The 12,128-nt window shown below is 53.1% G+C and overlaps 2 protein-coding genes across 4 annotated transcripts in view; one reads left to right on the top strand and one right to left on the bottom strand.

The window, feature by feature from the left end:
- Positions 1-282: 282 nt before the first annotated feature.
- Positions 283-12,128, bottom strand: part of LOC102939603 (40S ribosomal protein S2-like) — a 63,542-nt gene continuing 51,696 nt past the window's right edge. The window contains exon 5 of the mRNA XM_007068398.3: positions 283-419. Coding sequence (XP_007068460.3) covers positions 283-419 — 137 coding nt within the window. The remainder of the gene's footprint in view (positions 420-12,128) is intronic.
- Positions 3,455-12,128, top strand: part of PHC2 (polyhomeotic homolog 2) — a 132,731-nt gene continuing 124,057 nt past the window's right edge. Inside the window, exon 1 of one of the 3 annotated variants that reach the window (XM_043531751.1) lies at positions 3,455-3,852. The gene's annotated coding sequence lies outside the window, so the exon portion shown is untranslated. The remainder of the gene's footprint in view (positions 3,853-12,128) is intronic. The other 2 variants (XM_037881204.2, XM_043531750.1) reach the window with 2 other exon arrangements.

Here is a 12,128-nt window from a genome sequence, read left to right as displayed (position 1 = left end):
CTCGATGTGCACAGGGCACTGGCTTTTTATCTGGATCGGACTAAGCCATTCCTCAGGTCTTTGCAACTATTTGTTGCTTCAGCTGAGCGAATGAAGGGTCAACCGATCTCCACCCAGAGGCTTTCCTGGTGAATCACATCGTGCATCCACACATGCTATGACCTAGCAGGGCTTCCCTCACCACCTATCGTGAGGGCACACTCGACAAGGGCTCAGGCCTCGTCGGCTAACTTTGTGGCCCATGTCCCTGTCCAGGATATCTATAGAGCTGCTACCTGGTCCTCAGTTCACACGTTCACCTCGCACTACGCGATCGTCTCCCACGCCAGGGATGACGCTGGTTTCGGTGGAACTGTGCTTCAGCCAGGGAATCTGTGAACTTCTACCCACCTCCATCAGACATAGCTTGCAATCACCTCCTGTAGAATGCACATGAGCAAGCACTCGAAGAAGAAAGGACAGTTACCTGTTCCGTAACTGGCGTTCTTCGTGATGTGTTGCTCATGTCTATTCCACATCCTGCCCTCCTTCCCCTCTGTCGGAGTTGTCTGGCAAGAAGTAACCGAGGGTGGGAGGAGCGCGCGGCTCCCCTTATAGCGTACTATAGAGGCACCACTCCAGGGGTCACAGCAGTGCTCCCCCCACGGGTACTGCTAAGGGAAAAACTTCTGGCACCGGTGCACATGGCGAGCACGCACACCTACCGTGGAATAGACATGAGCAACACATCTCGAAGAACGCCAGTTACAGAACAGGTAACTGTCCTTTTTGATGCCAGACTTTCTGGCTGGCCCTAAGGCAGCAGATGCTTCCTTGGGCCACCCCAGATTAATAGGCTTACCTACCCCCGAGCAATTAGACACAATTAACAAAGTGGCTCCATCCTAATGTGGTTCTCCTTCCCCATCCCCAGGCAGGCTCAGCTCCCTGAATGCTGGGGGTCAACACCCCACCCCTCCAAAAGCAAGGCACCAGAGAAGGAACTGCCTTGCTTCCACTGAGCCACATTTGTTGCACAAGTAGCCATCTGCGTTTCCGTCATTCCCCGGGCTTGGAGAGCACATGGGTGGATTCCCCTAGATAGAAAGACATGGCCAAGACCAGCTCATCTGCCTAATAAGGAGTCAATGAATGTATGTTCTCGAGAAGCAACCCAGCGCATCGGGCTGTGTCCTGTCTCCTTCATTCTCCTGCAGCGATGGAGATGACAGGAACGGGCTCCTCTGTGCCTGGGAATTATTTCTGATCCTGATAGAGGGCAATGTCACTTTGGGAGCTAACGAGCTAGCCTGCCCTGCGGAGCATCTAGCAGGGACACTTGGCTGCAGGTCCTGCTCTAACACAGCCCGTTCCTCGCAGACACATTGTGAGGCCCTGCGTGTTTAACAGGAGCAACAAAATAAACAGAATAGAACAACATGTCCCCCAGCTGGGCTGCAGCCTCCTTGCCCTGACCCCAAGAGCCTAGGGCCAGCCTGGGGCACACAGGGGTGCAGATGACTTCTTGGGTCTCGTGTTTATTTGCCATACAAAAGATGGCTTGCATCTCCCCATTGAGCAGCGGGAAGGGAGAAGGCAGGTGTCTCACTGCCCTACCTCCCACTCTTCCCATGCAGTCTCACATGCACACGGACACCAGTCCCTGAGTGTGCGATGGTATTTCCAGAGCTTCCCCAGCCAGTGTGCCCAGGACACTGTCTGGTTAAAATGTCAACCTGGACAACCTGTGGGTGGGTAGGACGAGGCAGTGCTCCAGTGGAAGCTACTTCCACCCCTTAGTGTCGGTAGCGTACTCAGGAGCAGGGCCTAGGGAGGTGCTCAGGCTGATTCGCCACCACCCTGTGTCACAGAATTCACTCACTGCTAGTGGTGCCTCCTCCTGGACATCCTGGGAATTAGCTGTGCCAGGCATTACACCCTCTTCTGGCGGTGTCTTCCCCGGTCCTATCTCACCCTGTGGCCCCTCTCGCTCTAGGAACTGCAGCCTCCTCTTTGTGACTCGGCCCTCCAGCCGGGTCACCACACGCTTTCCCCTTCCAGGGGCATCAAAGTCCCGCTGGATGAAGTGGCAGTCTACCCTTCACAGGTCTGACCATGCCTCTCCTCCAGTGGCTGGCAGGGGAACCCGGGCCTGCCTGCCCTCTACCCTGGGTTCCAGCCCAGGGACCCTACCTCTAGCAACAGTGGCCTGCTCACTCCCAGGCCGTGTTGCTCTTCCTCCTGCCCCCTGCCCCCCGGGTTTGCCAGTCCTGGCTCCCTCCTCTCAGGAGTGATTTCCTGCCCTTTCCCAGTAGCTGCTCCCCTGCCTCCCCATCTGACGGCAGCTTCCTGGCTTTAGAGGCCCTGCCTGTTCCTGCCCAGCAATCAATCCCTGCTCCCTGGCTCTTCCTCCAAGTGCAGCCTCTGGAGTTAATAGTCCTGCCTGGCCACCTGAACCCCTTCCAGTCCCGTGCGGTGGACACCCCATTGCACCTTGCCACCATTTACACTCGTGCAAATGGCTTTAACCCCCTCCACCTCATAGCAGGAGCATTTGACACCCACACTGCACTGGTGTCACTTGACACCCACGCTGCACAAGATGGAGGGCGACAGAGAACTAGAGCCCCTGTGAGGCAAAATGAGGCAGCCCAGACTGCATGAACTGGCAAGCCAGTGGGCACCACAGCATCTGGCTGTGACCAGCAGCCTCCATAAACAATCCCTTTTACACCCATTCCACGACAAACATGGGCCCCGTGCCGCTGGCCTAACAGTGAGTGGGGGCAGAGCCCAGAGCGCCAAAAGGAGTCTCAAAGAGGAGTGATGCCAGCTCACTGCTAGTGGGGCTGGCATCTGCCCCACATAATCCACATCTGGCCAGTGAGGGTGGTGTCTGCCCAGTGGGCTGGCATCTTCCCCACACCTTCAGTACGTGTCCAGCAGGTCCAGCATCTGACTCGCACCACCAGCATCTGCCCAGTGGGGACAGTATCCATCCGGTGGGCTGGCGTCTGTCCCACACCACCAGCATCTGCCCAGTGGGGACAGTATCCATCCGGTGGGCTGGCGTCTGTCCCACACCACAGCATCTGCCCAGTGGGGCCGGCATCTGCCCGTCGGCATTGGCGTCTGCCCACTGCCAGCGCCGGGCTGGCCAGCGCCTGGCGGCAGGGCTCTCTCTGCCCTCCAGATCTCTTCGCCCCCGTCATGTCGGTGGGGCTCAGCACTTGAGGAGCTGGGCTGTGTGGCAGAACGGGGTCAGGGTTTGCGGGGCCGATCCCCCCGGGGCAGCTGGGGCGCTGGGTGGCCCCGCGTCCCCCAGCCACAAATGCCTCCCCCCAGGCGCTGTGCTGGAGCCATGGCAGCTCCATGGGGAGGGAGTTCTGCTCTTCCCCACACCGCCCCCCTTCCTCCTGCCCCTGTTGCTATGGAGAGTGGCTGAGGCCTGCAGCTCCACTGACCTGCCAAGGCTGTTTCCCAGGAGCGGGAGGAGGCAGGGCCAGGCCAGCCCGGCTGGAGCGGCCATTGGCGGCGCCAGGCACGTGAGCCACACTGGAATGCTAATGAATTATGGCATTTTTCTCCCCTGCTCGGCTGTCTGACGGGGAGAGGCAGCAGGAGAGCAGGGCACCGCCAGGCGCCCACTGGTAGGCGACGAGGTGTGGGAGCCAGGGAGCAGCTGCAGGGCCCGGCGCACTGGCTCAGGCTGAGCTCTGCTGGCTGCAGGCCCCTGGCCTAGGGGAGCCCAGCCAGAGCCCACTCCACGCACAAGCACCTTCAGCTTAACCCTTCGGAGGCCAGACTGTCATGGCTGGTGGGAGCAGCGCGCTAAGCTGCTTGGCACATGCCCTGCACACGCGCAGGCGGCAGGTACGTACCGCGGGGCCCTGGCCCCGGCAGCGGGCTTCGCACCTCCCGCTGGCCTTCCAAGAGCCGCAGGCTGAGTGCGTGGCTCCAGAGCACGTGACCCAGAGTTGTCTGGGCCCAGGGCGTGAAAGGGAGCAGAGTTCGGTGGGTAGAGAAGGCAGCTGGGAGTCAGGACTCGTGGTTCTCGTCGCTGAGTCCCTGCCCTGCTCTGTGCCTCAGTTTCTCTGCTTGGGGTGATCATTCTGGCCCAGCTTTGTAAGGCACCTTGAGATGCTTAAATGAAATGCACCAGATAAGTGTAAAGGATGGCTATTACTTTAAGCAGCCACCAAAGGGACCTGTGAGGTGTCAGTCACCTAATTAAGACAGGACTGTAATTAAAGGCTGAACATAATTATAGTAGGAATGTTTGTGGCACCTTAAAGCAGTGACCTAGGACAGGGGCATGCCTCCTGGAGGGGCGTTTGCTTGCACTCATTCCTCTGGACGAGCATGCTGGCTGATCCCCCATGCCTGTCCCTGTCTGCAAAGGGTTAATACTTAATCTTGTCTCTTGGTGCCCTTTCTCTGCTGCCCTCCCTTCCCCATATGGCATGCTGATTAGCTCGTGTCCACAAGGACCATGCCATGGGGACAACCCCGGCTCCGTGGCAGTTGCCAGGGAGGGAAAGGGAGCCAGCACAGCTGGCTGTGACTGTCTGATGGCTCTGCTGAGTGCCCTGTAGAACATTTCACTTTGATCCCCTAGTGCCGCTGATGCAGGCTCGGAGCCGATGGCAGAGGGAATTTTTGTGGCTCTGGGGTTGATTGTTGTTTGTTGCTTCTCCATGTGCTCTTGGTGGAGATAACCCAACCCTGGAGTAGGGTGACCAGATGTCCCGATTTTATAGGGACAGTCCAGATTTTGGGAGCTTTTTCTTATATAGGCACCTATTACCCCTCCACCCCCTGTCCCGATTTTTCACACTTGTCCTCTAGTCACCCTACCCTGGATTCTCTCATGCACTCGTCTTGGCCCAGCAGCTGCCCCGGGTCCTCGGCTGGTGAAACCCTGATGTGGATCCCCAAGGCTTGCGGAGCACAGATCTGCCTTGCTGTACACAGGGGACAGATCTGCCTGCGGTGCCCCTTGTGTACCAAGAGCAGGCATGGAGCTGTGGTTCCTGGGCATTCCCAGCAAAGTGCTGATAGATTACACAGCTCATTCCTTGAATGATCCTTCTCCACATGGCTCTTCGCTCCCTGGTCTGCCTGCCACTAGCCCATTGAGGCCGCTTGATGGGTTTGCTTTATGGCAGCCTGTCCAGGCTGGATTGTTTGAGACATTTTTATGGCACAGACCCAGGGGCAATCAGCCGGTGTGTTCATAGCTGACCTTAGACATCTCAAGGGTTCTGCCCCTCCCCCTGCCCTAGGACACGGTGGATTTGTTACAGCTGTTTGCTGGATGAGCTTCTCTGTGACTCCCGGGTGACGGATTCCTTCCTTTGCCTGTAGCATTCTCCACCTGCCTTACCTGATGATTGTATCAGCAGGATGCTCCAGGCCAGCTCTAGGGCATAGCCAGGGTTAGGGCCCTTCCTTCTATGAGTGGATCTGCTTAGAGAAAAACAAAGGAGGAAAGAGAAAAGTAAGTGGCTGGTTTCCTTACAATGCCCATTCTCTGCCACTCCTTGCTCTGGGTATCTCCATTAACACAGTCATAACTTGGGCTAGGAATGTCACTACTAAGCACAGGCCTGGGCATCCAGTGCTGTGGGATCTGTTCCCAGCCCTGTAATCCCTTCACCCCACGGGGCCCCAGCTTTGGCATCCATGAAATGAAGTTAGTGACGCTCACCCACATGGCAGCAGGGGCTGTGAGGCTGAATTAATTCATGGCTGGTCCCATAGAACATGGACTGTGCTGTTGTTGTTTCATTCTGTATCGGTTTCTTGCTTCCTGGGACTGGAGGAATGCTGGCCCACCAAAACCAGAACACGACTCTTAGACATAATGCTGAGCAGCGACAGAGAGCAGGATGGGATGTGCCTGCAGCTTGCTGGATGGCTGGCAGTAACAGCTAGAGCCGCCCCGCTTTGAGGACATATTTCCTGTTGTGTATGGCTTTACTTGCCAGTAAAGAGTAGAGAGTAGATCCCTGGGGCTCTCATAATCCCCACTTGATTCTTCACAGCTTGGAAATCTCAGGCCAAATCCTTCTGTCCAGAGCCTCACTGAAGTCCGTGGGAGCTTTGCCTGTGAAAGGATTGAGGGATCAAACTTGCACTCATTGGGGTTGATGGCAAAACTCCTATGGACTTTGACATCAACAGAATCTGTTCTGGAGCACAGGCTGGAGGATCAGGCCCTCGGGGTGTGAGGAGGCAGAGGCGTTGAATGAACCTGTGTTATGCTAGCACCCGGAGACCGATGTTGACTGAAGGTTCCAAGATCTGGCTTGGATAAGCAAGCTCTTTGGATCCTCTTTGGGCTGAACAGAGGCCAAGTCCAGAGCCTTTCTCCTGGTTTTTCCACTGAGACCTGAAAGCTGATTTCAAGGAGGTGATTTGCAAAATCCTTTCTGGTTAAAGCTCCGAGCACCAGACAGACAGCCTGGGATGTGACTGCAGGCAGGACCCCAGTCTGCGAGCTAGGGCAGGCCATTCCCAGCTGAGAGCTCATGTCCCCGCTGGCCAGGGAGTGCCCAAGTTGGTTGACATGCAGGCTCTGTGTAAGGCATGTCCACTCCAGAGTCTCACCTGATTGGTTGGTAGGTTAAGAAGCTAGACTGTGCGTGTCAGCTTTTTACAATAAAGCATCCTGAGTGGAGGATAAGCTGACCGGGCTGGTGAGCGCACAGGCCTGCTTGGAACAGAGGGTGGTGTGGAATATGGATATCGGAGTGGGTAGCTCCCTCCTCAGGAAAATGAATATCACACTCTGGGATAGGCGACGTGCTCCAGGGGAAAGCACAAGGCCAGAGCCATGGTTCGGCCTTGCGGTGTGAGCTACAGGGACACCGTGTGTCCTTCTGTCTGCAAGGTGGAGGACGGTTTCTCCGTGGCGTCAGTGAGAGTGGTGAATGGGAGGGATGAGTGGCATGGCAAGCAAGTGAAGGGTCCCTTAGCTGGCTGTTCTCACCCTTCTAGGGCTTTGTGGGGCTAAGTGTTTCACTTACACAACCTCACCTGGTTGCTAGTGACTCTTAGGATACGTCCGCACTACAGCAGTGCAGCTTCGGCACTGCAGCTGTGCCACTGTAGGACGATAGTGTAGACGCTTTCTCCATCGACGGAAGGGAGGTTCCACCAATGTAGTTAATCCACGTCCCTGAGAGGCGGTCACTAGGTTGATGGAAGACTTTTTCCATTGGTCTAAATGCATCTACACCAGCAGTTAAGTCAAAGCATGACATTTGTCATAGCCCGGAGTGATGTAGGTAAGTCAGTGTAATTTGTAGGTGTAGACTTGGCCTTATTGCACAGGGAGGAAGGATGGCCCAGTGGTTCAGGCAGTGGCATGGGACTTAGAAGAACCAAGATCAAGTCCTTGCTCCTCTGCGGACTCCCTGTGTGAGTGGGGGCAAGTCATCTAAGCCCTGCTGATTTCAGTGAGAGCTGGGTGCCTCTCTAGGATCTGGGCCATAGCTTCTGGGTGCCTCCATTCAGCAGCTGTAAAGTGGAGATAATGGCTCTGTGGAGCTGGGCTAGGGAAGGTGCTCAGATAGTCCAGTGGTATGTGCCTTGTAAGTAACATGGGGGGGGATTGTATAGCTAATGCTTTTCATTGGGAGATCTCCAAGTTCATCAATATCATTAGCCCCATTTTACAGATGGATAAACTGAGAGAGAGAGAGAGGGAAGGAACATGCCCATGGCTGTACAACCCCTCAGTACAACTGAGAACTGGTCTCTCAGCTAATGCCCTCGCTCTAGACCATAGAATCATAGAATCATAGAATATCAGGGTTGGAAGGGACCTCAGGAGGCCATCTAGTCCAACCCCCTGCTCAAAGCAGGACCAATCCCCAACTAAATCATCCCAGCCAGGGCTTTGTCACGGCTGACCTTAAAAATATCTAAGGAAGGAGATTCCACCACCTCCCTAGGTAACCCATTCCAGAGTTTCACCACCCTCCTAGTGAAAAAGTTTTTCCTAATATCCAACCTAAACCTCCCCCACTGCAACTTGAGACCATTACTCCTTCTTCTGTCATCAGCTACCACTGAGAACAGTCTAGATCCATCCTCTTTGGAACCCCCTTTCAGGTAGTTGAAAGCAGCTGTCAAATCCCCCCTCATTCTTCTCTTCCGCAGACTAAACAAGCCCAGTTCCCTCAGCCTCTCCTCAGAAGTCATGTGTTCCAGTCTCCTAATCATTTTTGTTGCCCTCCGCTGGACTCTTTCTAATTTTTCCACATCCTTCTTGTAGTGTGGGGCCCAAAACTGGACACAGTACTCCAGATGAGGCCTCACCAATGTCGAATAGAGGGGAATGATCATGTCCCTCAATCTGCTGGCAATGCCCCTACATATACATCCCAAAATGCCCTTGGCCTTCTTGGCAACAAGGGCACACTGTTGACTCATATCCAGCTTCTCGTCCACTGTCACCCCTAGGTCCTTTTCTGCAGAACTGCTGCCGAGCCATTCAGTCCCTAGTCTGTAGCGGTGCATGGGATTCTTCCGTCCTAAGTGCAGGACTCTGCACTTGTCCTTGTTGAACCTCATCAGATTTCTTTTGGCCCAATCCTCCAATTTGTCTAGGGCCCTCTGTATCCTATCCCTACCCTCAAGCGTATCTACCTCTCCTCCCAGTTTAGTGTCATCTGCAAACTTGCTGAGAGTGCAATCCACACCATCCTCCAGATCATTAATGAAGATATTGAACAAAACTGGCCCGAGTACCGACCGTTGGGGCACTCCATTTGATACCGGCTGCCAACTAGACATGGTGCCATTGATCACTACCCGTTGAGCCCAACAATCTAGCCAACTTTCTATTCACCTTATAGTCCATTCATCCAGCCCATACTTCTTTAACTTGCTGGCAAGAATACTGTTGGAGACCGTGTCAAAAGCTTTGCTAAAGTCAAAGAACAACACGTCCACCGCTTTCCCCTCATCCACAGAGCCAGTTATGTCGTCATAGAAGGCAATTAGATTAGTTAGGCATGACTTGCCCTTGGTGAATCCATGCTGACTGTTCCTGATCACTTTCCTCTCCTCTAAGTGCTTCAGAAGTGATTCCTTGAGGACCTGCTCCATGATTTTTCCAGGGACTGAGGTGAGGCTGACTGGCCTGTAGTTCCCCGGATCCTCCTTCTTCCCTTTTTTAAAGATGGGCACTACATTAGCCTTTTTCCAGTCGTCCGGGACTTCCCCCAATCGCCATGAGTTTTCAAAGATAATGGCCAATGGCTCTGCAATCACATCCGCCAACTCCTTTAGCACTCTCGGATGCAGCGCATCCGGCCCCATGGACTTGTGCACGTCCAGCTTTTCTAAATAGTCCCGAACCACTTCTTTCTCCACAGAGGGCTGGTCACCTCCTCCCCATGCTGTGCTGCCCACAGGGAGTTGACCTTGTTCGTGAAGACAGAGGCAAAAAAAGCATTGAGTACATTAGCTTTTTCCACATCCTCTGTCATTAGGTTGCCTTCCTCATTCAGTAAGGGGCCCACACTTTCCTTGACTTCCTTCTTGTTGCTAACATACCTGAAGAAACCCTTCTTGTTACTTTTAACATCTCTTGCTAGCTGCAACTCCAGGTGTGATTTGGCCTTCCTGATTTCACTCCTGCATGCCCGACCACACTGAGGGGATGATCTTCAGCAGCTAACGGCAACCCAGGAAGGATTTCTCAGGTTGCTTTCCTAGAAGCTAAATAGTGCTAACAAAAAGCTTACGGTTTGAGTATAAAAATGTAGGGGAGGAAAAGACCCAGAGGAAAGGAGGAAGGGGCTAGTAGGCCTGGTTGTGTTGGGGGCCCCTGCCAAAGGAAGGAAGCAGCACCAAAAGGTTGCCACAAAATTCTTTCTCTCATGGTACGTTTGAGTAGCATTCAAAAGGTGGACTGGGGACCCGAGCCTGTGAGGTGCTCTGCACTCTTAGCTCCCATTGACTTTGGAGATGAAAGGACATTCAGCACCGTGCAAGTGCTGGGCCCATGCAGCAAATACTGGAATGGGCCATGTGTGGCTGATCATACTATCCAGCTTTTTTATATATATCTGAGTGTAAGTCTATGGCCTGGAATTTCACAATCAGGATGTACCTGGAAAGAGTGAGAAGGCGTGTGACCATCCATGTGTCTGATCTTTGCCATTGTTCCTTTAGGGCCCTGACATTTTCTGAAGCACTAATGAGATTTTACCTGTGATCTGAGTCTTTTTCTATTGCTTCTAAAGTTTCTTCTCTGAGAAGTGGCAATGAAAGGGAGAGAACTTTATTGAGAAGGCTTTGATAAAATGCAAGAGCGAAATTCAATAGCTGGAGTCTTGGAAAGCTGGCATTTGTGCCTGCTGATGAATACAAACCTGCAGCACTCAAGTAGTGATAATACCTAGCTCTTATCTAGCACTTTTCAGCCCTAGAGCTCAAAGCACCTTAGAGTGCAGGTCAGTATCATTATCTCCACTTTACAGGTCAGTGATGTGACTGACCCAAGATCATCCAGCAGCCCAGTAGCAGAGCCAGGAATATAAACCAGGCCTCCTGAATCCCAGCCCAGGGCTCACTGGTTTCCCCCAGGTCTCCAGTGTGGAAATTAGGGCTGGGAACCTCTCTTCTTCCAGAAAAAAGATTCTGCAGCTCAGAAGACAAAAACATTGATTGACATGAGTGAGTGTCCTGCTCCGTGACTGAATGAATCGGCTCAGACTCATGTGGAAAAGTTCTATAGCATGTTTACAGCAATAGATCTACAGAAATCGAATGCGATGGATATAAATTGTTCTAGGAAACCTACAGAATTTAATAGAAAATGAGATCCTGCCTATAGTCATTCTACAGAACTCTAGAGCAGGAATAGAATTCTCTAGCATGGTCCAAAAAGGCTATAGAAAAAGTAATCGTCTGTTAAAAATCTGTGGGCCAGATCAACTGAAGATCAGCTTTTTCTATAATTTTTCTGAGCCATGCTAGAGAATTCTATCCCTGCTCTAGAATTCTACATTATGATTTAAATTCCTATAGACAGGACTCATTACCAGATGCTCCATCTGGACTGCAATGACTCTGTGCAGTTAACTAGTAAATTGGAGGGGTTGTTGATTCACCTCTAAATTACCTGGAGCCTGGATAAAAAGAGAAAAGCCTAATTAGCCCATCTAGTTCCTAGAAGACTTGGATCCATTATTCTTTTACCTGCATGGACTCACCCAGCCACTCAATAGAGACTAGGCAGCTCTTGTAATTAACAGAGCCAATCCTCAACTGCAGTGACTGATTCTGAGACAATTACTGAATGGCTAGAGACCAGCACTCCCTTCGTTTGAATTACACTCTCTGTGTAATGTGCAGTGCTCTTCTATTGCTGGAAGCCATGCTACCTTTGGGGTGCGATGTCACTGGGCCTGAGGGCTTGTCTACACTGGCACTTACAGCACTACAACTTTCTCTCTCGGGGGTGTGAAAAAACACTCCCCTGAGCGCTGCAAGTGTCAGCGCTGTAAAGCGCCCGTGTAGATGGTGCCCCAGCGCTGGGAGCCACGCCCCTCGTGGAGGTGGTTTTTTTACACTACACAAGCCGCAGCAGCGCTTTAACATTGCCAGTGTAGACTAGACCTCATAAACCAGGTAGAGTCAGGCCTGATCAAAATCTCTAAGGGACACCTCCATGTTGTAGGAGCTGGTGTTAGGGATTCATTGCTGAGTACTTGTACTTCTGAGTCAGAAATGTCCCAAGGGATATTGGGAGAGCAGAGATATAAAATCATGGCCTGCCCACTTGTATCTTTGTACGGGCCACCATCTTCCGCTCCCACTAGGGATCCGAGGGGCCTGAACCCAGGAGACTCCACACAGACATATAGGTTGGGGTCAGGAGCGGGAGCCTGTCCACCACCCTACCCATCTGGCTGACGGAGTCTATGGCCTTGGGACCCAGCAAGGGAGCTAGACACCGGGACTTTTCCGCAGTATCCCCCTGGTTCAAATCACCAGCCTGCTCAAAGGCAGTGAGGTGGGCATCCACATCCCACCCCCCTTAACCAGGGGCAGCAATTTAGTCTCAAGGTTCCCTGCAGAACTGGCACCCCGGGGTCTATCCCCACTCACCCCTGGGAGGTCCCCTA

The sequence above is a fragment of the Chelonia mydas genome, chromosome 18 (genome assembly GCF_015237465.2).
Source record: "Chelonia mydas isolate rCheMyd1 chromosome 18, rCheMyd1.pri.v2, whole genome shotgun sequence".
Classification (NCBI taxonomy): domain Eukaryota; kingdom Metazoa; phylum Chordata; order Testudines; family Cheloniidae; genus Chelonia; species Chelonia mydas.
This window is presented reverse-complemented; position numbering and strand designations above follow the sequence as displayed.